This window comes from Macaca fascicularis, chromosome 6, assembly GCF_037993035.2.
Source record: "Macaca fascicularis isolate 582-1 chromosome 6, T2T-MFA8v1.1".
In the NCBI taxonomy this organism is placed as follows: domain Eukaryota; kingdom Metazoa; phylum Chordata; class Mammalia; order Primates; family Cercopithecidae; genus Macaca; species Macaca fascicularis.
The window spans coordinates 16159107-16185561 of record NC_088380.1 but is presented as its reverse complement, the minus strand read 5'-3'; the positions used below and the strand labels follow the sequence as shown (position 1 = coordinate 16185561).

At 41.7% G+C, this 26455-nt stretch overlaps 1 protein-coding gene and 1 long non-coding RNA gene across 5 annotated transcripts in view; both read right to left on the bottom strand.

Annotated features, from left to right (window-relative positions):
* FBXL7 (F-box and leucine rich repeat protein 7) overlaps window positions 1-12462 on the bottom strand; it is a 433312-nt gene extending 420850 nt beyond the window's left edge. For all 3 annotated transcript variants that reach the window (XM_005556610.4, XM_073993162.1, XM_073993163.1), the window contains exon 1: window positions 11925-12462. In XM_005556610.4, coding sequence (XP_005556667.1) covers window positions 11925-11961 — 37 coding nt within the window. In that variant the 5' untranslated portion in view covers window positions 11962-12462. The remainder of the gene's footprint in view (window positions 1-11924) is intronic.
* A 6774-nt stretch (window positions 12463-19236) lies between these two features.
* On the bottom strand, window positions 19237-25348 carry LOC123573929 (uncharacterized). 2 transcript variants are annotated; one of them, XR_006698654.3, is made up of 4 exons: window positions 25292-25348; window positions 22791-22875; window positions 21252-21357; window positions 19237-20005 (listed from the first exon to the last, which is right to left on the bottom strand). It is a non-coding gene; the product is annotated as an uncharacterized lncRNA (long non-coding RNA). The 2 variants fall into 2 exon arrangements; XR_012413591.1 differs by having other exon boundaries at window positions 19237-21357.
* Between the last annotated feature and the right edge of the window lie 1107 nt (window positions 25349-26455).

Sequence of the window (26455 nt, the reverse complement as noted above, 5' to 3'; positions counted from 1 at the left end):
ATGTTGATAAAAATAAAGTTCCAAACTAGAATATCCTCAGCAAAAGGACATAGGTCCATCCAGAGAAACTTATTTTTACGGGGGTAAAATGTCCAAGTTTAAGAAAGGTTCCCAGAAAATATGACATGGCTATTCATAGGGTTTTTTCCTAGACTCAATAAAGATCATGGCTATAGATCCATCCTTATTTATTCATTTAACAAAACCGTATTGAAGACCTACAGTGTTAGGGGGGTTATAATCACATGAGTGTGCATATGTGGAAGGACGAGCAATGAATAAACACAAAGGAATAGAAAACAGTAAAAGAAATAGAGATTAAACTAGAGGATAGTGAATGGAAAGTAAAGCAATTAAAGACTAAATTAGTAAGATGGATTTCTATTCAACAGTGATAGAAAAGCAATGAGTTCTGATAACAACTTATCCTAAAGGGCTTACCCCAGAACCTAAATACTTCCAAAGACCTCTGTGAAATGCAGTTATTCGACAACAAAGGATAGGAGAAGACTGAAGAGAACAAAGACTCATGAGGCTCAGGGTCCCCAGTTTTAGAGCTGATTCTCTGATCTTCCCAATAGTAAAATAACTTTCTCTTAATGTCCCAAACAGAGTTTTGCAGAGGAGGGAGCCCCTGCTGAGTTGTTTAAACCAGGAAGTGTACTTTAATGAATAATGTCACTTTGTCATGATCCTTTGTCTTACAGTAGTTCACGCTGCATTCTCATCATTTACCATTTCAAAGCTGCACTTCTGGGTTGTGGCTCTGTGTTTTGAGATGACCAATAAGGACCCAGACCTCTCTATTCCTAATAGAGCTGCAAAAGTGATGAAAGGATCCCCATTTTTCTTTGCAGGTCCCTATTTTCATCTGCCAAGACCTCAGTTTCCTCATCTATAAACTGACAATAATGATTGATACCCCTTCCACCAGTCCTGTGATGATAAATGAGATTAATTCCTGAAATGCCTTATAATTTACAAAGCAATTTCACAGACATAATCATGCAGAAGCCTGGGCCAGGGACTGGTGAGAAAGAAGGGCAAATTCTCCAATATATATTGGGATAATTCCCCATAGCATCTGCTGTTTTAAATTTATAGCTTTGAAACCAGAGGAAAATATAAGGTATAAACTCTCAGGTATTTAGAACAGAAGTTAAATGTGTACATTCTTCTCAGCCCTCCATGAGCCTTTGCTTGTGTGTAGGCACAAAGGCTACCCCAGGTAAAGGGCTGTCCCAGCACAAAGATCAATTAAAAGTTACTAATGTCCTGGAGAACTGGGAGGACAGCCTCTCAGCTCTACTCTCACTCCGTGGACTCTAAAGAATATGCTCATCATTTTATATGCTAGAGTTATTACAGACATTGGATAGCCTGGCAATTTGTCAGCAGATTGCTGCCTAAGAAGCAGTTAATTTTTCCTCTGGAAAGGGAGCAAAACGAGTTAAAAGATTCCCTCAGAAGATGCCTTTCATTTTTGATCACCTAGTCCATAAAACTATCATTTGGAGGGGACCACCTCTCAGTCGCTGCAACTGTTTTAAACACACAAACAAAACAAAGATTGGGAAAGATTGAGGCTGCAACCAAAGTGAGGGTGCTGGGCAGGGTGAGGAGGGGCGTGGACTCCAGAGCAAACATGGGGAAATCAGGTGTGACTCAGCCACACACCAGCTGTGTGCCCTGGGTAGGGAACCGGCATCTAAGCTTCTGTGTGGGTAACTGTAAAGTGGGATCCATCATCAGTGCCAGCCTCAATGGCTGTCCTTAGCACTACCTGAATGACTTAAGGTGCTCTGGGAGGAAGTGGCACCTAGTAAGAGCTCAATAACTGCTGGCTATGATTATTAAAATGATTAAAAATGGAATAAACTTGGCAATAACCAAGCCTACCAAATATCTATTAATAATCATTTTTGCCCTGTAAGTTTTCTTCTTAAGAAAAGAGAGTTAAGTAGAACATCGATTTTGTTCTTTCTACATTAGAAGGCAATTGATGCTCTAATTCCCAATCTCCCTGAATTTGTCCTGTTCTCTCCTCTCCTTATTTTTATGTTCTTTCTTCCTCCCCTTCCTGAGCTGCATACCTTCTTCTTCTTCCTGGTGTCTGAGTTACCACTGACAGCTGGAATGTGTGAGACCTGCCCTTGGTCTTGGACTTAACCAAGATGCTTCAATTACTTGACCCCAGTACTCAATAGAACCAAAAGGTTCAACTTCACATATAAGCAGACTTTTCCTGACTTCTCCACCTTGCCAAAAAGTGGCTTACTTACAGCAAAAGGGCCAATCCACAAATATCAGAGAAATTCCTGAAATTTTTCTCCAGAAATTTTGACTCCCTTTCCACTGCTACATCTGCATGGAAACTGCAGCAAAGGAATTTACCACAGAAAGGGTAGCAAACAAAAAAAAGTTTTAATAACATTTCTGCACATTGCTCAAGGCTTCTACAGTTACAATTATGAGTTCATGCAGTGTTAACAACTGTTTTTCATTTTGTTACTGGTTTAAGAATTTAAAGAGGAATTGATAGAACGAATACATGTAATTCACAACCTAATAGAGATTTGCAGTTCCAGAAACAGTCTACACTTCTTCAACTACGGAACGGGGAACATGCTGACCATGTGCTTATTTTTCACTACCTAGGAAAATTCAGAGATGGTCAGTGATTATTCATGTCGAAAGTTTTACAGCTGTCCCTCTCTGGGGTATTAACTAGCACGTTTTAGAAGTATCTGCCCATCAGCTTCCACTGTTACTCACTGTGGTACATGGGCTGGGGAAGCACCCAGGCAGGCCAGGGTTTCCTGCCCCTTTGCTGAAGCATACCGTGGTCTTCACTTACACGGAACCCACAGGAATCACCTTCCACGAACTAAGCCATATGAGAAATGGAACATGATGGTTTTGGGGATAACCAGGGAGAATCTCTAAACAAAATATTTAGCTTTTCCCAAGAGCCTGTGCTCTACTTCCTCCCTCCCAGTGACTCACTTTTTTTTTTTTTTTTTTTTTTTTTTTTTTTTTTTGGTTTTGGGGTTTTGTTTTTAGAAAACAGGCGCATCTTTTAGACATTTCAGGAATTCAAGACATTGTCCAGGGTTGTCATTATTTAGAGGGTAACTCAATTCTTAGGCACACTTCCCACTTCTCACTCATGTCCACATTTAGCACACTGGGGCAGTAGAGTCTTTCCGTGAATCAGGAAGATTATCTTGTTCAGACATCACTGGCCTCCATGCCTAGCTTCTCAGTTAGACTCTGAACTTCCTGAGAGCACATCTTACTGTATCTAGAGATTAATGCAGTAAGATATGAAAGAAGAGGTCTGAATTTCTGTAGCTACAGCAGGAATAAAAAAAAAAAAAAAAAAAAAAAAGAAGCTCCATTCTGAGGAAGTTCCACCAACACTGATTTTATTACCAGGAGGAAGAACTGCCACTCTGCCCCTCCCAGCAGACCCTATGCTATACAAAAGTGCCTCAGAGCTCCCTGAGAAAGATGTTCTTTTTGTGTGATTCTAGTCTATGTGTAGCTTCTGATCAAATATCACTGACCAATAACATCAATTAAAAGTCTTATCTCAAAGTGAAAAAACTTATTCAAGTCATTCACCATAAACACAATTAAGGGTCTTGCTTCAGGTTTAGTAGATCTATGTGTTTTAGGGCAGTAATACAAGTAACAATCACACTGTAAGTTTAGTTGGTATCCATTACTGCAATGAAAATAGGGTATCATTTATCAAATCCAATTTTGGGTGCAGGTTATATCCCACCAAAGGCAAGGAAATAAAGAAAATGGGTAGATTTTCAAATTAATATCTAAATATATGTAGATAGATATAAATACATATGTATAATACACTCACATGCATAATTAGCCCAGAAAAAGTGAGGGAAGTATTTTCTAATCACTAACTAATATCACAGAGAAGGACTGACGAGAAAAAGTAGCAGCATGACTTAGAACTAATAACCCTTTATCCAACATAATCACATGTGACAGAATGTTTCCCAGGGAACATGGTTCAGGGTCAGATAGTTGATCCCCTTACTCAATGAAGAAATCTCTAGCACAACCTCCTCCACTGTAGTGACCACCTTCCCGTTTGAGAAGCCTCACTCTTTCCTTAGGTAGCCCAGCTACGATTTGGGCAGCTCTAATCATTAGACAGATCTTCCTTAGGCTGAGCCAAATACAACTTCTTGTAACTTACATACATTCTTTGTTCAGCAGTCTGAAGTCTAATTTTCTTCATGACAGTGCTTCAAATGTTATTTTCTAAGGTACAGATAATGTCCCAATTTACGATTTTTTTAACTTTACCACAGTGCAAAAGTCATGCATTGAGTAGAACCTGTACTGTGAGTACCCATACAACCATTCTGTTTCTCATTTTCAGCACAGCATTCAATAAATTACAGAAGATATTCAGTACTTCATTTCAAAACAGGCTTGATGTTATATGTTTTACCCAAGTGAAGACTAATGTAAGTCTTCTGAGAATATTTAAGGTAGGCTAGGCTAAGCTATGCTGTTGGGTGGGTTAGGTGTATTAAATGCATTTTTTGACTTAAGATATATGTTTTTTGAGATAGAGTCTCGCTCTTGTTGCCCAGGTTGGAGGGCAACGGTGTGATCTCAGCTCACTGCAACCTCCACCTCACAGGTTCAAGCCATTCTCCTGCCTCAGCCTCCTGAGTAGCTGGGATTACAGGCACCCATCACCACACCCGGCTAATTTTTGTATTTTTTAGTAGAGACGGCGTTTCACCATGTTGGCCATGCTGGTCTCAAACTGCTGACCTCAGGTGATACCCCCGCCTCGACCTCCCAAAGTGCTGGGATTATAGGAGTGAGCCACCGCACGCTGCCTTACTTAAGACTGTTTTTTTATTGGGACATGAGCCTGTCATAAGTCAAGAAGCATCTGTATATAAGTATCTAAACTTCATTTATTCCCTTCATCCATTCAAGAAATTTATTCACTCTAGATTTTATTCCAGATGCTGTCACATATGTTATTACATCCCTAAGGCCATCTTAAAATGCGTAATACCTAGACACTTCTACCAAACAGCTAGCCAAAGTTATCCAAGCAGCTTTCAGACATACCAGTGGATATGGCCTCAGGACAAAAGCGAATCTTAATACTCAGAATCAATCCAGAATCCATTCTATTTCAAAAGGCAAAGAGAGTTAAGACAGTTTATGTCAGTTGATTTCCAAGTGAAAACAAAAGCTACCTCTACTTTCTGTTGTGTTTTAAATGTGCAAAAAGATTCCCCAAATCTCAAAAAATACCTTCTCATTGTTAGACCAAAGATGGTATTGTTAGCTGCACTAATAATTTATTTGAAACTAATAGCAGAACAGTATCACTTATCTCCGACTTGCATCAGAATGAAATGAGTCGCTAGAGGCAAAAGATGAACACGTACTTCTACTCAGAACTAGGGTGATTTTTTGAGATATCTTAGGCCAATATGCACATATCCAATAAGTCAGGCAGCATTCAGTAGTCAAAGCAATAATAGGATATTACCTTTGAAGAGCACACCCTGGGCCTTCTCCTCCTTCCCTTAAATGAAGTCACAAATCATCTGTTATAAGTGGATGAAACATATTAGCAAAGAATCTAGTAAGACCAGGGGCCAGACTGACCCTGTTGCATTGTATTACTAGCTGACTACAGAAGACTGATAATGTTGTACTTTGCGCAAAATGATAAATTTATGCTTTCACACTTTGCAAAGGAGTGAATAATTATGCCCTCCCAAAATTCATACGCTGAATCTCTAACCCCAATGTGATAGCATCTGGAGGTGGGGCCTGTAGGAGGTAACTAGGTCATAAGAGTAGAACCCTGATGAATGAGATTAGTGCCCTTAAAAGAAGAGGCCAGAGAATTAGCTTGCTCTCTTTCTCTCACAGCCATGCAAGAATACAATGAGAAGACGGCAATCTGCAACTCAGAAGAGGGCCCTCACGAGAACCTGTCCGTGCTGGAACCCCAATCTCAGAACTCCAGCCTCTAGAACTGTAAGAAACAAATTTCTGTTGTTAATAAGTCAGCTGGTCATGGTACTTTGTAATAGCAGCTTGAACTGTCTAAGACAAGCATAAACTGCACAGAAGCCCCCCTTATCCATAGTTTTACTGTTCAGTGTCAGCAACCCATGGTTGTAGTTCAAAACTAGTAAATAAACATTTCCAGAAATAGACAATCCCTAAGTTTTAAATTTTGAGTTCTTTCCAAGTAGCGTGATGAAATCTCACACCATCCTGGGAGGTCCAGCATCTCCACAATGTAGACGCTTCCAGCCCTGAAGTCACGGAATAGCCATCTCGGTGATTGAATGGACTGTGGAGGTATTGCAGGGCTTGTGTCCACATCACCCTTATTCTACTTCATAATGGCCCCCAAAGTGCAAGAGGAATGATGCGGGCAATTAAAATATGCCAAGAAGCCGTAAAGGGCTTCCTTTAAGTGAAAAGTTGGGAGTTCTTAAGGAAACAACAAAAAAAAATGTATGCTGAGGCTGCTAACATCTACAGTAAGAATGAATATTCTATCCGTAAAACTGTGAAGGAAAAAGAAATCCCTACTAGCTTTGCTGTCTTACCTCAAACTGTAAAAGTTAGAGCCACCATGCATGATAAATGCTTAATTAAGACAGAATTAAATTTGAGGGTGGAAGAAATGGACAGAAACATTCTGAATGACTGCAATCAGGTTCGGTACTCTCCAAGTTTTAGGCATTCACTGGAGTTTTTAGAATTCATCCCCAGCGGATGTGGGGGACGCTTCTATGCCCCTCGGTTTATCACAGTGATTAAAAGTAGCAGCCAGCATGCTACCTGGATCTTCAAAGCTCAGCCCATCATGTCCTTCAGGTCTTGGTGTAAAAGGCAACTTTTCAGTAAGGCTCATGGTGCCTGCTCTAATTAAAATGTAATACCCTCCACCCACATTCCCAATCATCTTAACCTGACGATTTTCTTTATTCAGGGACCTGAGCCCCTTGTAATGTACCACATGGTTTACTGAATTACTGTGTGTGGGTGTTCACTGTTCCAGTTCCCCTTCCTCCCAACACACAAGCTCACACACACACAAGCGTTTATGAATGACAAGGACAGGATCTTCATCTGTTTACTGACTTATCCCAAGAATCTAAGAGTCCTGGGCCCATAGTGGGAAGTTAAAAGTTACCATATATTTAAGTTGAATGAATGAATAAATGACTCTGGGCTTAGATAGAGCTGGCCCGGGGTCCCCATTCAGCCTACACTGACTGAACGACCTTGGGAAAATAATCATTCTCTCTGGCACTGTGTTCCTCATCAGTAAAATGTAGAATCTACAAGTAATTACCCCATAAGATCCTTGCAGGGATGAAGTGGGTCGCTGCATGGCGAGTGGCTTAGAATTATGCCTGGACATAGAAAGCTTTCAATAAATGTTAGCTGCCATTGTTATTACAATTTCAAGATATGTTTCCTGAGGTGGCAATGGATTTGTGAAGATTTATGCTCTCAGGCAACTGGCTCTCCCCTTATCTGACAGCACCGATCTGAGATGGTGAAAGGAATTCACTGCCCTTGGTGGAGCAGCAGAGTTACCAAGGATCTCGCCCCTTCCCTATGGCCTCTCATCAGTCCCAATTTAACAATATCCTCAGCTTTGCAAAGAAGCTGTTAACAGTGCAAGTGGTACTGCCTCTGACCTGCTGAAGCAGAATAAACAAAACATTGAAACCACCGAGTAAGTGATGGTGAGGCTCAGAAACCTTAAAAGGCAGGGAGAGCAGCTTCTCTTTTCCTTCTTGAACTGAGATTTATTTGGCTTAACTGGAGTCAAAGCTAATGGTTCTAATGACTTTGATGCACTCTAACTTATTCTCCAGATTCCTACACATGGACTTACACTTCATGGAAGAAGATATATACACACACACGAAAATCCCTCCATAAAAGAATTTACCAGACCATACTAATCACGTACACATTAGCTTCATCCCTGGAGTAAAATCCAAGTCTCTCTAATAGCAATAGGAGATGGGGCTGCAAATTAGACCAATAACCTGAATATTCACTAAGGATTTAGGAAAACAAAACACTTTGGAAACACCCATTATCAATTCACACATACCTTTGATCTATGGAGAAAAGCAAGGATTTCAGGACTGGTTGAGTTAGAAGAGGAGGAGGAGGTTCGTGAGGAAGATAGAGACAAGAGATCAAAAAGGATGACAAAAGTGGGAGGCGTATTTACTGATTTCTTGGCAATAACAGTCTTAACTTCCCTGTTAGTTATGTCTTTCCAAAGTTAATCTCTATGAAGTGGTTCCTTACGGCATTATAAGAGCAAAATGAAATGAATGACTACACATTCAAGGAATAGTAATAACAAGTAATGTCAATAAGAAATTTCTCCCTTCACTTTAGAGAACAAACACCCCAGAGTTGATGCTGGAATTAAATTTTTAGACTCCCAAGTTAATGCTCTGTACTCTACACAATAAGTTCTCTCAGCTTTAACGTGCATGTGATAAATGATGGAGTAGTGTTGCATTTTTGACAAGCTCTCCGGTAATGCGGATAGCGCTAGTCCTTGGAATATAGAGTTGGAAGCCTCTGCCCCATTACATCTGCTAAGGTAAGCCTCGTGAATAATTGTTTTCAATGAAAAGGTGTTTTCCAAGAGCAGAAGAAAATGAGATTACCAACAGAATACTGACGTGTTAAAAGTTCTAATAATTCAACAATATTTGTGATATTCAACAAACATTTGCATAGCAATGTCAACTGTCATTATTAAGTAAAATATACTTAAGTTGCAGATTTTTGAAACATACACAAACACCAATATTTTAGAGTTGAGCAATCTATTAAAAGAAAAACTTCAGCTGAATTAAATCTAAAGGAATTTAATTGAGCAATGAACAATTCGCAAATCAGGCAGCCCCCAGAATCACAGTGGATTCAGAGAGACACCAGCACATCCACATGGTGGAAGAAGATTTATAGACAAAAAAAGGAAAATGGCATACAGAAATCAGAAGTAAGGTACAGAAACAGCTGGACTGGTTACAGGTTGGTGTTTGCCTTATTTAAACACAGTTTGAACACTCAGCAACGTATGACTGGTTTAAGTATGGCTGCTGGGATTGGCCAAGACTCAGCTATTTTTTTGTTTGTTTGTTTTCTTTTGTTTTTTAACACTGAGTCCTGCCCTGTTGCCCAGGCTGGAGTGCAGTTGCGTGATCTCAGCTCACTGCAACCTCCATCTCTCGGGTTCAAGTGATTCTCCTGCCTCAGCTTCCCGGGTAGGTGGGATTACAGACATGCGCCACCAGGCCCGGATACTTTTTGTATTTTTAGTAGAGAGGACGGGGTTTCACCATGTTGGTCAGCCTGGCCTTGAACTCCTGACCTCAAGTAATCCACACGCCTAGGCCTTCCAAAATGGTGGGATTACAGGCGTGGGCCACCACGCCGGACCTGTTTTCAATCTTGCCTACCTATTAAGTTAGGTTGCAGTTCATTCACAAGGGCTGAAATATAGAAGTACAGAGTACTTCTCAAGCCATATTTATTTTGCTTTAATAAATCTCTCACTGTATTTTATTGGTATGCACTCATGGGTAATTTCCTCCTTATGTTTGAGATACACTATACAGAAAATCCACTAATTCTATATAACTGTCTTAATTTTCAGTCAGCTTTGATAATGAAGATACTATGTCGAGGGGTTGCTTTTACTTTCTTTGAAATGTAACATTTTAGATAAGAAAGATGGCACTGCCACACCTGAGCCCAGCAGGTTATTTGCAATCTACCATGGAATAACAAAGTGGACCATAACCCATTACATATATTACATCCCTACTTAAGAGGAGCCACAGTATAGCTGGGGGTTAAAGAAGAAAAAAGAAGGTCATGTTACTTCTATTTCTGTTTTCCTCACCTGTAACAGAGGAACTCGATGCATTTGAAGAAAGTTGATGAAAACTAAACACAGTGTGTACCTCTAGCCAAAACTCAGTTACCTTGTAAAGCTTCCTATTGGTCCTCTTGAATCAGCTGAGCACAAGAGGTTTTGCCTATAAAAAGTCCACAGTGCATCTAAATCTGATCCCAGTAAAATTTCACTTCGCCTGAAGTGAAAATGCAGAGGTAGCATTTAAGGATAACAGCTGGAGAACATTAGTTCCCTGTCTCTCCTTTTCTCTCCCAAGGGTTGAAAATTCTGCTGTTCAGACAGGAAGTCGTCATATACCACACACTGCACAATACGGGAATGCTGGGATATAAGAACAAGTTGCAGAGGATTAGAAGGGCTGGGGCGGGGGGCGGGAGGCGGGTGGGGTGGGGTGGGGGGACTGTTCAAGAAAGAACTCATAGCAGTGATTCTGTGTACCTCTTGGGTTGTCTTTTTCCTCCGACAGTGCTCGACTAGCATATACCTAGAATTGACAAGCACATGCTACAATTATGTCCTGAAAGCTTTTTAATAACTCAGAGTAAGAAGGCTTAATCACTTACTTTTCCGCAAATTTTTATAATATTAACTCTAAGACGCTTTGGGGAGTGGCCCAGATTCTGCAATAATCTTTTTTGGCATACTTTCACATTTGCTATCTAAAAAGGCAGCCTTTAACTTAAAAAAAAAAAAAATAGTCAAAAAAAAAACCCTCAAATCACTGCCTAAGATAAGGAAATATACATAAATACACACACACACACACACACACAGGCACATATGGAAGTCAAAACATGATGATCTGGAAAAAGAATGACTTAAACAAAAGGTTCTTGTGGATATGGTTTTTGTAGGGTCGGTTTCTGCTGTAATTTCACAAAACTGCTGAGAAACGAGGAGAGACACCCACATTCTGTGGCCACAGCTCAAAGTTTCGAACAGGATGATAAGAGTTTCCTCCAGGCCACAGGCTGAATAGCTAGCCTGCATTCCTACCAGTCTGCAAGCGCTGGCCCCTCCTTTGCAACCAACTGTCCTCTGGGGGCGGGCTGTAAAACTGACCCAGTCTCTTCCACTCCTCTTCAGCCAAGCCCACTAGACACAAACCTTCTTAACTTTTGAACTGCAGAAAAATGCCTTTGCCTTATGCATATCAGGGGCTAGCTGTTAATTGGGATACAACGCTACGGTTTTATGCAGAGTGGGAGGAGGGAGGAGAAAGGAGGGAGAAGCCAACCCAGACATCCATCATCCTTTTAGGAGTAGGTGGAGTTTAAAGTTTCCCCAACTTCCAAGTTCCCACTTGACAGGCAATATTTCTGTGCAATTTCCAGCCCCACGTAACAGATGGTCCTTTGCCCGTCTCGAGCCCCGAGAGAGCCCAGACAAAGCCCCCCAGCCATTCCACGCCTCGCAGGACTGATAGGTGCTTAGTTTCATGAAGCTGTCAGAGCAGGGGCAGCGAGCAAAGAATGGAAACTTAACTTCTCCTTCCAGAAGTTTTTCCTGCTACAGTAGAGTCCAGGGGGCTGGAGCACAAAGGCCCGGTAAAGTTTTCACTGAGTTATTTTTCAAAAACGTCTTCCGCCATCTGCCAAACCATCATCTCCTAAACCCCAGATGCCCAGGGAAGGAAGATTGAGGCACATGTGCTCAGAAACACAGCAGAGATGCAACTTGAGCCTTCCCAAAGACAAACTGGGAAGTTGCTTAAAGAGACCCCCACGGTGGAAAAGCATCCTCGGGGCGCCTGACCTACTCACTGGTCACTCTCTGCCAAAGACGAAGGTGGTGACCCAGACAGGGTGCCAAATGGGGTGCGTCACGGCCGCGGGCGAGAACCTCCCTTCCCAGCCGGGAGGGCGAGGGAAAGGGGAGGAGGGACGCGATCCGGGAGTCTGAGGACGGGCGGCCCACTCACCCTCACTGCCGTACTGTTTGCCATTGTTCGCGCCCATCCTGTTGCCGTCATGCCCGCCGTCTCCCGGGACACTCCATAGCTGCGGCGCACCTCCTGCGCGCTCGGCCCGAGGAAAGCCCGCCCGACGGGACCGTTAGCTGCACATCGCCCCCCCCCACGCTCCGGGGCCGACCTCCGGCCTGGGGAGGTCCCCGCACTCCAGTGGGAGGGGGTGCTCCGTCCCCTCCTGGCACCCCCGGTGGCTCCAGGCGGGGCCAGGCACAGCCGCCGCACTTAGAATCCGCCCTGGGGGCCGGTGGGCGCAGCGCCGCGCACAGCCCGCGCCCAAGGGCCGCCCAGAGGCTCGCCGCGCCGCCGCCGCCGGGTCCCCATCCGCCCGCCCCGATCCCCTCCGGTGGGCGCGCAGCCGGGCGGGCCCCGGGGCTCCGCGGCTTGGCCGCCTCCTTCGGCTGCCCCTGCGCGCCCGCGGCTTCCCCGGGGAGGGCGCGGCGGCCACTTGTTGCGGGTGCCCGGAGCGAGCGAAGACTGGCAGCCCGGCGCAGCTCGCCCGCGGGCCGGACTTTTGTTAGCGCCAGGCGCCTCCTCTCGCCGCCCAGCGTCAATCACAGCTGGAGCCCCGGGGAGGAAGGCCGGCCCGGAGATGCGCGGCCTTTTAAAGAGGCAGCGCGCCTTTTCGGGGCTGCGGCTCTTGGCCCCAGCTTGGGCACCGGCTCTGCGCGCCACGCGCGAACCCTTCGCAGCGAAGCGACGTCCTGCTGGCTCTGTTTTACTGTTGTTCTTTTATAGGCTTGGCACCCAATCTATAAGATGAACTTCTAGGCGTCGTTTGGAATCCCTTGGGTTTGTCTGCAAGTACAGCCCATTTTCAGTGCGTGGGCATTTAAAATAAACACGCATCCGTGTCTGACTCTGACACCTTTCAGGTGTATGCGTTGGCATTCTCCTGTGACTTCCCTGTTTGGAGACTGGGGCAGAGAATGGAGGAGAGAGGGAGGGAAAACTTGTGGCGACTTAGCAGGGAATCTGTCCCAGGAGAGCCAGACTTTCCCTGCCCCGCCCCGGTGAAGGAGGTTTCCTGGCTCAGAATGTTTAACAGCTTCAGAGCCAGGAAGTGTATTTTCTCCTCGTTTCTGTGATTTTTTTTTCTTGTGGTTGGTGTTATCCTTTGTTTAAAACATTATAACCTCTTTTGGAAATTTATTTGGCACTTGTAGAGCTTTAAAATGGCCCATTGGTGTTCCCTGCATTAAACAGAAAAAGGAAATTCTCCTTAATGTTTTATTCTCTTTTCATGTAAATACCTAGAATTTTATAACATTACATCCTAATAAAGACCGTGCAAATTTCTTTGTAGTGAGGCAAGCACACAGCAGTTTTTCCTTATAGACGTTAGATGTTGCGAATTAAATTAAATGTGTATATTGATGAATACATACATAAATATGCGTATACAGAGATGTACATATATAGATATATGCATATGATGCGTGAATACAGAACCAGGCGTTTTGTAATTACGTATTTCTTAAAAGGCTTGTGACCACATGCAGAAATTGTTAGTGACTTAACTTCTTATAGATTCTATTTGGGTAATTTCCTTTATTTGCTACAATTTTCTTTTGTAACGACAGGATAAAACATCATGTTTCAAGATTTTTTAATCTGGATGTCATGTATTGAAAGAAAAAATAATAATGTAATCTATTTTCGAGAATATGATCAAATGTTTTGTATCATGCTGATGTTTCCACTGTCCGGGTCCAAAGAAATGAAAGACTGTATTTTAATTCATCTTTAAATATCTAGAATCCAGCACTCTGTGCTTCCTAAATGTCTGTCAAATTATATCTAAAACCTGTGTCGTAGGCCCTAAAGAATCAAAATTTGGAAGAGATATCAAAAGAGATATCAAAAATTTGGAAGAGTGAGTTATCTCAAATTCTACCTGAAAGCATAAATCCAATCTAGAAAGGAGCCGACATCTACTTTATCTTCATGCAAAAGCGAATTTCTGCTCACCTGGTCTGTATTAGTTTTCTGTAGCTTGTAAAAGAATTCCTGAAACTGGGTAATTTATAAAGAAAAGAAATTTTTTTTTTGGAGGCTGAAAGATCCAAGCTCAAGGGGCACATCTGGCGGGAGCCTTCCTGCTGGTGGAGGCAGCACACAAGGCCGAACTGGAGGCACCACACGGTGAAGTGGCTGAGCGTGCTAGCTCAGGTCTCTCTTCCTCTTCTTCCAAAGCCACCAGCCCCACTCCCATGATAACCCATAAATCCATTAACCCATTAATCCATTAATCCATGAATAGATTCATCCATTCAGGAGGCAGAGCCCTCATGACCCAGTCGCCTCTTAAAGGTCTTAACTCTCAAAATTGCCACATTGGGGATTAAATCTCAACATGAGTTTTCGGGGGTGGACAAATATTCAAATTATAGCTTGGTCTTTGTGATTCTTCTGTCAGCATGCAGGGAACTTACCCTGGATCTGATCATTTTGGAGGCGTATTTGAAGATAAACTGGGTGTAAAGTAGTAGAACAAAGGAAGCTCTTCTTGATGTTTGATGTACAGTTGACAACTTGCTTTTTATATGCTATTATTTCCCTGACGGTCTCAGTCTCCCCTTTGCAATTTACAAATCGGAAAAAGGACAGCAGGAACTGAGGCTTGAAGAGTTAAATGTCTAGAGTCACCCAGGTGGTAAGTGCCAGATTATTTCAGTTTCTCAGTTTCTCTCCTCCCCACACCACTGCCTCTCTGGACCTGGCCATTATTCAACTGGGAGCCACTGTCCCTTTTCGGTTGGGTCTCTTTTCAGAGTCTTTAATATCAAGTTAAAGCCAACAGTGAAAAGTAAATTGTGATGACCAACTACATGTATATTTTTTGAAATTAAATTCTGTAAATATTTTTCAAAGCTTTATTGGCTACTCTAATGGGAAATAGAGATAACCCATTTCATGAAATTCCAGCTTAAAATAGAAAACATACTTGATTTTTAAACATCCTTCTGATCATAGAAGTTGATAAAAATGCATGCTGCCTGTTCAGTATAAGAGCCAAACACAATTAAGCAAAAGAAAAAGAAAAGCACTATTTCAACTACAAATACAGGCCTATTCATGTTTATATATTTTAATTTTCAAAATTAAGATATTGTACCAACGTCTTAACCCAAAATTCCAAGTTTTTTACTAGCTTCCAAACCTAATCCCCAACTTTCAATACAGTATGGCAAGCTCCTTGAGACAAGGTGGTATGTTTTTCACCAGTGTGTTCCCAGTACCTAGCACAGCTGCTAACACAAAGTACTCACTCAGTCAACAGTAGCAGAATGAGTGAATGTTGAACAAAGAGATGATGTGACTTGAATGTTATTCACCTTCTCTGTCATTGCCTTTTAAAGAGGCCTCAATCACCGAAAAGATTTTTTTTAAGAAACATTCAAAATTACCTAAAAACTGAATAGGAGTATACTAGGTATCTCATGTTTTTTTCCACCCAGGACCTTTTCCTGTAAGGAAGTCTGGTAACACCAGCTCCTGTACTTTGGGAAATGGTTTCATCCAAATTTCAACCATGGGCTTCCTATGAAAGCTTGTCAATCATAGTAATGGTGGTAAACTTCCTGTACCCGTAAGGGCCAGGCTGACCCAGTCCAACACCCACCCCCCACCTGGCTGTAAGGACAGAAGCAAATGCTTCTCTGATTCTTTGCTAGGGAGTGTCGGGGAGACCTGGTGCAGAGTCAGGAGTTTCACCATCACTCAAGGGTAGCAGTGTCATCCCCACCGCACTGTCAGTGGAGACCTCGTGGAGAGGTGGAACTCTCACAGTGGACATCCAGCAGTAAGGAGGAACCCCCTCAGGTCAGGGGGATCTGGGGTTCTACCTCCATCTGGCAATTATAAGGTGACCTCCCTCCTTTCATTGGCAGAACAGTATCAGAAAAAGATAGTTAAAAGCTTTCAATAAGATCCAGAGTCTACTAACATAATATGAAAGTGTCCAGGTTTGAATTAAAAATCACACATTATACCAAGAACCAGGAAAATTTCAAATTAAATAAAAAAGATAATAAATGGCAACACCAAGATGCCAGAGATGTTAGAATTATCTGACAAAGATTTTGCAGCAGCTATGAAAAATATTTCAAGCATGGTACAAACATTTATTATATGAGTAAATTACACACATGCTTATAACAAATGAAAAAACAGAAAGCTTCAGCAAAGAAATAGAAGATATGAACAAGAACCAAATGGGCACTTCAGAGCTGAAAAATAGAACTGAAATAAAACGCTCAGCGAATGGGCTGAATATCAGAATGGAAGAGACACAGGAACAAATCATTGAATTGGAGGATAAATCAGTAGATATTATCCATCTGAACAAGAAGAAAAATAGACTGAAAAACATGAATAGAGCCTCAGGGACATGTGAAACTATAATAAAAGATCTAACATCCATGTCATCAGAATTTCAGAAAGAGAGAAGAAAGAGGGAAGAGCTGAAAATGTACTTGAAGAAATACTGGCTAACAACTTGCCAAATTCTTAAAATAAGAAAATTATAAAAGTAGAGAAAGATTAGTGATTCTCAGGGGTTAATTTGGAGGCTAGAGGAAAATGGGAGTTGTTATAAAAAGGCAACATGAGATATCTTTGTCGTGATGGAAGTGTTCCTATCTTGATGTTATCAGTGTCAATCTCCTGGTCCGGATGTTGCACTACAGTTTTGCAAGATGTTACCATTGGAGGAAACTGGGTAACTGCATTATTTCTTACAAGTGCATGTGAAATCTGCAATTATCTCAAAACATAAAGTTTCTTTTGAAGAAAGAAACTTCTTTCTCTCCATTAGAACTATTTCTACATATTCTTTTTCTGCTATTATTTGCTGTACCTCCCGTTTGCACTTCACACACAGGTAGATTCACCTGGAAGAACGAACGTCTTCGGGAGAACTGATTTCTTAGTGTACAGCCTATCTACATCCAGGTCTATTGAGCACTGCATGATTTAGGCAAAGTAGTCAGCCAAAAATGGTGCCTATTCAAAACCTTGAGCCTTGAGCTACCAGAATTTCATACTGCATTGATGAAAGGAACTGGCCATTTACTTTGCAATGTGTGAACCTGATACAAAACATAACAAAACAAAACAAAAAAGAGAGAGAGAGAAAAAGCATAAAGGTAGAAAAGTCTAAGTTTCAATTGATAGTCACATTTTCATTTCTATTTTTTAATGACTAACTCAGTGGCTTTTATGCTACTTTAATAAATATGTCAACACTCTGAGTAATAGGAATGTGTTTTTTTCCAGTAGTATTTTTTTTAGGAATATTGATTTCAAAAGCCAGCTTGATTTATAACACATTAGGTCCCCATTTTCTCTGGGGGTGGAGCTGTCGCGGTTCAAGTTAATGTTCTGCGCTTGGCGCTGGTGACAGACAGGCTGTCAGAGCCCGTTAATAAAGCCATAATTCCAAGAGCCAATCAGGGCGCCTCTTCTGTTCGTCTGGTCCCCTTGGCTGCCAGGCGCGCGCAGGAGCACATCATTAACCACAAGCTTCCCTGGGGATACCGTAGACAAAATAAACTCTCCCGTGAAACACATCTTGGGAAACACTCAAAGCTGGACTCCCTGGTTTAACAAAAGTACCAAAACAAAAAAAAATTAGGAAGAAATATTAGTTTGTGAAAGGAAAAAATGAACCGGACCATTGTATGATAAGAGCTTCTGCTTTTAGCTTTTTCACATTTATTTTGACTTTCTTCTCTCTTCAGTACACTTGGTTGCCTTCAAAAATCTGAATCACCTGCTTATCTTTAGTTAATTTTATATTTCAGAATATGGTTAATTTGCATATTCTGTTACTGCAATTAAAGTGGAAAATAGTAACCCAGTTGTAGAGTTGTGTTTAAATGCATTCATGTTATCATCTAAAAGAAGAAATACTGTTTTTAATCAATACAGATTTATTATCAAAATATAAAGTTGAATTCTGGGCAAAATTAATATTTATAGAAACCAAAAAATAAAGGTATAAATTATTATGTCCCACATACCAAACACTGATTCTGTATATTATTAATTAATATGTACAAATAAAGAAGAATAAAAAACACGGTCTAATTTTATTTTATTATCACCTCTGTGCTGTTTTGAATTATGCCTTGCATGTCTCATTTGATGCTCACAACTTTATCAGGCAGCACTTCTAGACTCCATTTTATGGATAAGGATATCAAAGCTCAGAGAAGCTGAGTAAATTCCATAATGATGCACAGCAAGATTGGAAACAGGTCTGTTTGTAAAGCTTCTGATATTTCTCACTAATGTCTATCGCCAATATCATACCTTTACTTACTACCCCGGTTTTGGACCAAGCCCAGCTTTCAGTGGAGAGTGTATGTGTTTAGTAGAGAGTGAAACATCTTTTGACATCTGTGAAATTGAACTAGATTTCAAAATAAATATTTATTATGCAACATAAACCTTTATTATTGTCATAATAATAAATGGCTAGATATTTAATTTAAGCATTTTAATAAGTATAACACAAATAAATAATGTAGCAGGATGGGTACACATGTAAGTATATAAGCATGCGTTGTGCTTAGAGCATAGCAAATGTGAGACAGATGATAGATAGCAAACGTGAGATAGATGATTAGATAGATTGCAAACGTGAGACAGATAGATAGATAGATAGATAGATAGATAGATAGATAGATAGGACATATAGCTAAGCTTTTTGAAATTTTATCTCCTCACCAAGGTTCCTTCCAAGCTCTGGGGAAAAAGTAGCCGTTTGCTCTACTTTTAAATATTGCAATAGTCATACACTTTCCAAACAGTTGCACATCGGCCGTGACTCTACATTTAACACATAATTCCACATCTTTTTATTACCCCTCCTTTATCAGGCAATTATCCTTTATCAGAGAATAAACCACCCAATATCCCATAATATCCCAAATCAGCATCACAAAATGTATGTACTTCGCTCAGAATGCGATAGCATGTATTCAGAGTTGTAGTATGCTTAACTATCTGGATTCTTAGAACACAGCAAATTAAAAGCAAGGCATTAGGAGTATTGCTCAAGATATCTGAGAAGCTATAAGAAGTTCCTGCTGGTTGCCTAATAGGGAGAGGGATGAGGAAAAATCTCTACAAGATGATGAAAAATCTGCATAAACATAAACAAGAAACAAATGAGGAGTCTGGGATGATGTAAGCATGGGTTATTGCCTGTATTAGTCTGGTCTCACACTGCTATAAAGAAATACCTGAGACTGAGTAATTTATAAAGAAATGAGTTTTAAGTGGCTCCTAGTTCCACAGGCTGTACAGGAAGCATGGCTGGGGAGGCCTCAGGAAACTTACAATCATGGCGGAAGGTGGAGGGGAAGCAGGAACATCTTTACATGGTCAGAGCAGGAGGAAGAGGGGGTTGTCGGGGAGGTGCCACATGCTTTTAAATGAACAGATTTCGTGAGAACTCTATCATGAGAACAGCACTAGGGGGATGGTGATAAAACGTTAGAAACCACCCCCATGATATAATCACCTCCCACCAGGCCCCAGCTCCAGCATTGGGGATTACATTTTGACATGTGATTTGGGTGTGGACACAGATCCAAACCATATCATTGGCCTAGTTGAGGTAAAGTCAACTCCTGTAACAAAAAAAAACCTCCACATTTTAGTGACCTGGCTTCACACAATAGAAATTTATTCCTGGCTCATAAAATCATCCAAACACATGCTATCAGTTCATTAGAGATTATTATCCTCACAGTAATGCAGGGATCCAGGCTTCTTACACTTTATAGCTCCACCAACCATAACATCACTCACACACACTAGCAGAAGGCACAAAACATGAATAGGATGGTCATACCATATCACATCTGCTCACATTCCACTGGTGAGAACAAACTCAATGGCCAAATCTGGATGCAAAGGAGTCTGGGAAATGTAGTCTCTGGCTAGTCGGCTGTCTTCCAGTCATGACTCCACACCAGGACAAAAGCCAGTGGGTCTCATCACTGGTACTTACAGTCCACCTGCATATGGCGGAGCATGGTGCAGTACACACATCAGAATGCATTCATCTGTTCAACACTGTTTCAAGTCCTAAAGATACAGCAGTGAATAAAGTAGATGCAGCCCCTGCTCTCATGGAGATAGAATCATCATGAGTGGAGACAGACAATAAGCAGGTTCATATACAAATAAATAGTTTCAGGTAGTGACAAAAGCCAGGAAGAAAATAAAACAAGATAATGGTATATAGGAGCTGGGTTTTGTGGCAATGGCTACATTAGCTGGAATGATCACAGAATGTATTTCTGTGGATATGAAATTTGTGCTGAGACTTGAACAATGAAGAGGATATAGCTAAGTGGAACTTTGGGGGGCACCATATTCCAGAGAAAAGAAAATACAGAGTTCCTGAGACTAGAATGAGCTAGGTATATTCCAAGGTCAGAAAGGGAATCAGGGTATCAGTCAGCTACTGCTATCATGTTATGTAACAGATTGTCCAACAACTCAGTGGCTTAAGATACAAGCAATTGTACTTCTTTTTGTATTTGCTCACAGTTCTGTAGATCACTTGGGGCCACTTTAACTGAGGTTTATGGATGATCTGTGCTTGGCCTAGAATTCAGGTCAAGTTTCTCCCACAAGTCCTTCTGGAGCCCAGGCTAAGATCATGCTACAGCATGATCTTCCATGGCTGGCCATAGAGCTGAGAGATGCCAAGCCAACCCTCATAAGCACATTTGAAAATTCCACGAGCATCACAAACAAAATAAAGACACACGGCCCAGTGCAAATCCAATGGAGGAGGGAGATGCTTGGCCCACTTTTGTGCATTGCAAGGTCACGTGACAGAAGGAGGGAGTGAAAAATTAAGAAACTTCTTCTAATTCACTGTAGCCAGCATGGCCAGAATGTTGTGAATAAGTGGAAACTTTACAGATTTGTGGAAGACAGAACAATGGTCAAATTATACAGTGTTTTGTGAGAATGGAAAAATTCATTCTGAATTTTATTTTAATTACAATACAAAATAGGTTGATTTTTAGTAGGGAAGTTATTTGATCTAGTTGATATTTTTTAAAGATCAGCAGGATTTAGTGCAGAGAATGGGGAGACTATTGGAAAGCCAGAGGCCTGCTAAGAAGTCTCCATGCTAGTAGAATAGGTGAACAAAGTTTGACTTCAATTAACACAATAACAGCAGTAGAGAAGTAAAATATGATCTGATTAAAGATGCATTTGGGGGGTAGAGTCAACAAAACTCACCTGGTTGTGTTGTAGGAGAAAAGAGGAAAATCAGACCAGTGTGGTGGCTCAAGCCTATAATCCCAGCATTGGGGGAGGCCGAGGCAGGAGGTCACTTGAGGCCAGCCTGGACAACACAGCAAGACACCATCTTAGCAAAAACTTTAAAAAATGAGCCTGGCATAGTGGCATGTGCCTGTAGTCCCAGCTACTCTGGAGGTTGAGGCAGGTCACTTGAGCCCAGAAAGTTGAGGCTGCAGTGAACTATGATCACACCTCTGCCCTCCAGTCTGGGCAATGGAGCAAGACCTTGTCTCTTAAAAAAAAAAGAAAAGAAAAGTGGAAAATCTAAGATTATGTTTAGGTTTTTTTTTTTTTTTTTTTTTTTTTTTACTTTGAGCAGAGGGTAGGAAGTAGCTGGGAAGGTAAAGGAGAAGCACTGTAGGGAGTTGTCTGGAAGGGATTTTTGTGTCCAAACTCTGTTTGGGAATGCTAACATTGAGAGAACCATCAGACACAAAGCAGAGCTGTTTAGTCAGCAGTTGAATTGATGATTCGGGTATCAAGAGGGAATGTTGCTGGCTGTATCAATTTGAGAGTGTTCAGCTCAAAGGAAGTATTTAATGCTATGGCCCAATATAAGAGAAATTAGGAAGGAAATGTAGATATTGTAGAAAGCTAAGGACAGACCCCAATAAGTGTCAGCATTTAGACATCTCACAGAGGAGAGGGAACTGGCAAAGAAGACTGAGAAAGAATAGCTAATAAGGTGTGAAAAAACAGAAGAATGGAGTACTGGGAAAGCTAAGAGGAAAATGCTTCAGGAAGGAAGAAGCAGCCCAGTGTGTCAAATGCTACCAACTCTTCAAGTTCAATGAGTAGACCATGGGTTTGGCAGCAGGTATGAATGGTGAGCTGTTAGGAGACCCATCATAAGCCATTTCAGTGTAGTAGGGTGGACAAGACTGGAGTGTGTTGAGGAGAAGCAGACAGGTTTGTGTTGTTTTTTGCTTTTTGGATGGGCAGGCTCTATTAGGTGATTTTTGTATATTCACGGGAATAGTCCAGTAGAAAGGAAAATATAATCGGATAGAAACAAGTTACTTGAGTTGAAGAGAAGGGTTGGAACCTAAACACAAGAGAAAGGACTGGTCTTGATTAGGAGCAAAAATAGGTACTGCATCAAAACAGAGGGAAGGTAGGCTCTGGAATCAGATGCAGGTAAGTTGGTGGATCTGACAGAGAAAAGGGAGGCTGTGCTTGTCTAATTACCTTCTTAAGCACCTACCACAGGATGCCTTGGAATGCCCAAGCTCCGTAGCCAGGCACAATGCCAGAAGGGCATGCTAATCATCCCTGCTTGGGACTCCTACTGTTCCACTCAACCCAAATTGGCTGCCTGTATGCTGGCCCAGCAAGAAAGACTGGTAAGAATTGCAGCAGGGGTTGCTTCCCAGAGCTCAGCTGGTACAGAGCAGTATCATCAAAACCAATAGAAGGTCTAGCCAATTGCTCAGCTCAGGGGAGAGCCAAACATCTCATGTACAATTAACTTTGAACCTGTTTGGCTGTTCAGCAACCTTCAGCTTCGTTTGTGCACTACAATCCAGACCTGAGGTCATGTTCTTTCTGGCTCCCTCGGCAACTGGTAGAAATAGATACAGAAAAATCATTCCATTAGCAACGATCACCATGTAGTAGATGATGCACCTTGATCTTTCCCTTTGAGCCTGAGTTCCGCGTTCCCCTAGCTGCCAGGAGCATAAACTGCCCACACTCACAGGAGGATCTCACTCTGGAAATTTCATTAAGGGTGAGAGAGCTGCCTTGTACAACATTTTACCTCTCCCTGGGGGCAATCCCAAACCACTGAAAGTGTACAGAGGCTCTGGTCCTTGCTTTGATTAGAGACGTCTATAAATCAGAGTTTCTCCAACTCAACTCTATCAGCATTTAGGGCTGGATAATTCTTTGTTGGGAGGGGCTGTCCTGTACACTGAGAATGCTGAGGAGCATCTCTGGCCTCCCTCACTGGATACCAGCAGCACCCTTTTCCACTTACATCAATCAAAATTGTCTACAGACATTTCCACAGGTCCCCTAGAAAAGGAAACCACATCCAGTTGAAATCTACTGGTTTAAAGAGTATCACCATTGCAGAGCTCTTTCTGGAATTAACTGAAGGCTCTGTCACAAATTAATCTCAGTTCAATGCCTCCCTCTATTCAATCCTGCTTTCATAATTCCCTTGCAAACTGCACACGTATCTCTATCTTGATTTTCTTTCTGGGAGCTCAACCTTTACAGTGGTCCTAAGAAGCAGTCTCTAAAACTGTTTGAACTGGGTCACCCACCAGCCAGCTGAGTCCCATTACTGATGGATAGAGTATCAATAGACTGTAACATATTACATTAGTAAAACTGTCCAAAAACTTTACTAGTGGTGGACTGGCATGAGTAACAGCTGGAAGGGGATAAACTGGCTTGGACAATAGCTCAGGTGTTTGAGAAGTTGGAGGAAGTCATAATTACAAGGTCTATGAAATCAATTAGTTGACTAGAGGATTTTGATACTTGGAGAAGGATAATAAAAGGCTGAGAGCAACTTATCACAAATTTAGACACCGAGTCTTTGAAAGAATGTAACCACAAACTTATCTCCTTCAGCTGGAGGGCAGAAAGAGCTGAAGATCTGCCTACATCCAATGACTATCAATTCAGCACACAAATGCCTGACTTTCTTGCCTCAATTTGAAATATATCTGGAGATCCATCGTAGCCTCAGAGCTCTTTCATCTGCTTCAGTTGCTGTTGTAGCTACATCACCACTCAAATTCTCCCTCTGCCCAATTCTCCTTCCTGTTCCTCCATACAGTAATTGCTGCTAAGAGAACTTCCTAAGAAACCACTTATAAACAAATACCAATCTTGATATAGCTTCAAGGAAACCTGCTCCATGACACCTCTTAAAAATCCCTTGTCACATGTTTTCTTCCACCTCTTACTCTATTTCTCTTTTCACTTTTATTTCAAACATTATTGAAAACATATCTATATTCACTGTTTTTACTTTGCTACTTCCCATTTTCCCCTGTTGGGTTTTGTCCTAACCATCCCATTAACTGGCTGTTATCAAGATCCTCAATGACACCCATTTTGTAAAACTTTCTGAATTGTTTATCCTCCCCTCCTTAAACTTCCTCAGTTCTGAATCCTACATCATCGGATGATAACACCCACTACCCCTCCTGCATGTGTTCATTTGTAAACCCCAGAGGTCACTCCTGATCATCTCTTCAATATTTTAGTGCCTGGGTTCATTGTCCACTCTCTAGACTCACTCTTCTCAATATTAGCAGTGATTTCAATATACAAGCAGATGATCCCACGTCCTAACCACTCAATTGCATAATCTCCTTTATGTTCTCTACTCAACTTCAGTTACTCATATCCATCAACATTCCCAAGAGTTTACCATTACCTATCACTTAAACACATCACCATGGTTTAAATAGGTGTCCCCTCCACATCTCATGTGGAAATTTAATCCCAAATATGGCGGTATTGAGAAGTGGGGCCTTTGAGAGGAGACTGGGTCATGAGAACTTTGTCCTTATGAATGGAGAAATCCATTCATGGTTAATCACTTAAGGGGTTAATGAAATAGTGGGCAATCATGGGAACTGAACTGGCTTTACAAGAAGAGGAAGAAAGACCTGAGCTAGCATGCTCACCCCACTCACAATGTGATGCCCTGTGTGCCCCAAGAATCTGCAGAGGGTCTCCACCAACAGGAAAGACCCTCACCAGATGCAGCCTGTTGACCTTGGACTTCTCTGCCTCCATAGCTATGTGACATACATTCCTTTTCTTTATAAATTACCCCATTTCAGGTATTCTGTTATAAGCAACAACAAAAAAAAGGCTAAGACACCCACTATAAACTCAACCTCAAGATCACATTTCCAGTAGCATCTTATCTTTATAGCTCACTTCCTCTATTACCACATCTCAATTGGGTTTTTCCTCACCTCACACCACTGAGGTCTGACAATACTCACCACTGAGAACTCACAATCCAGTGATCTGACCAACGCTGCACTGTCTCAAACTGCCCTGATATTCTCACTTCCCTGCAGTATTAAAAATCTTTTTCACTTCTGTGCACAGCTCTTGTGTCATTGTACTTAATCGGCTAAACTATAACTCAGAAAACTAACTCTGTGTTTACTTAAAGATTGCAGCTACTTCAGCTGAACATGTCTGGGATAAAGTACACAAGCCCCCAACCGTGTCCACTAACCTGAACTGGGCCTTTGTTGCTTCCTGGCAACCCTGCTCCATGCCCCTCTCCACGTTCTTACCCCTCTTCTAGAGGACTACTCATACGTTCTTCTCTCTCCTCTACCTCTGCCAGTTCCCCCTAATCCTCATTGTTAGCTGATGACTTTAGTTTTTTACTCTACTGAGAAAATAGAAGCAAACAAAAGAGAACATTCCAGTCTCACATCATGACTTATTCACATGCGTTTGTGCCTCTTGTTCTTTCCCTGCTCCTATCTGAGGCCAGCCCTCCCAGTTGCACACTAGACGACATTCCCATTGACCTGCATGGCTACAACCATCATGCCTCTTTCTCTTCCATTATCAGTTGTAGTAGGTGCTGGGAGTGCCTGCCTTGACAGTTACACTGAGGTATTCTGGTGGATTTCCAACTGCCAGTAAACATCTGTGCTTGAAGTCTTTCCCCCAAAATGGAAAGACCACTTTATCCCCACATTTGGCAGGCTGAGTATTAACACTGGCTGGGTATTAACACTCCTTCACCCCCAGCTGCCCTCAACCAAAGACAAATGGGAAATTACACATAAATACCCCTGCTCCTGTGTCCGGGTGGGGCCATTCTGAAGTGTGTGTTTTATATTGGTTCCCAGCATATGCCCACGGGATTAAGCTCCAGGGATCCACAGCAGTAGCTAGCTTGATAATGCAAGCTTTTGCTTTGCCCACTCCACCTGCCTTTAGTGTTTTCTACACTTACCAAATAAGTTACTTTGCACTCAAACGTTTGTTTCAGGGCCTGTTTCTAGAGAATCCTTAATGAATACATCAATTATTCCCACTTCATATTATCATGATCTCTTAAATATTTTGCATACTTTTCCTTATATCTGGTTACATCCAGAACCCTCATGAAGGAGTTTCGTGTATTTCTGTTTTCCATT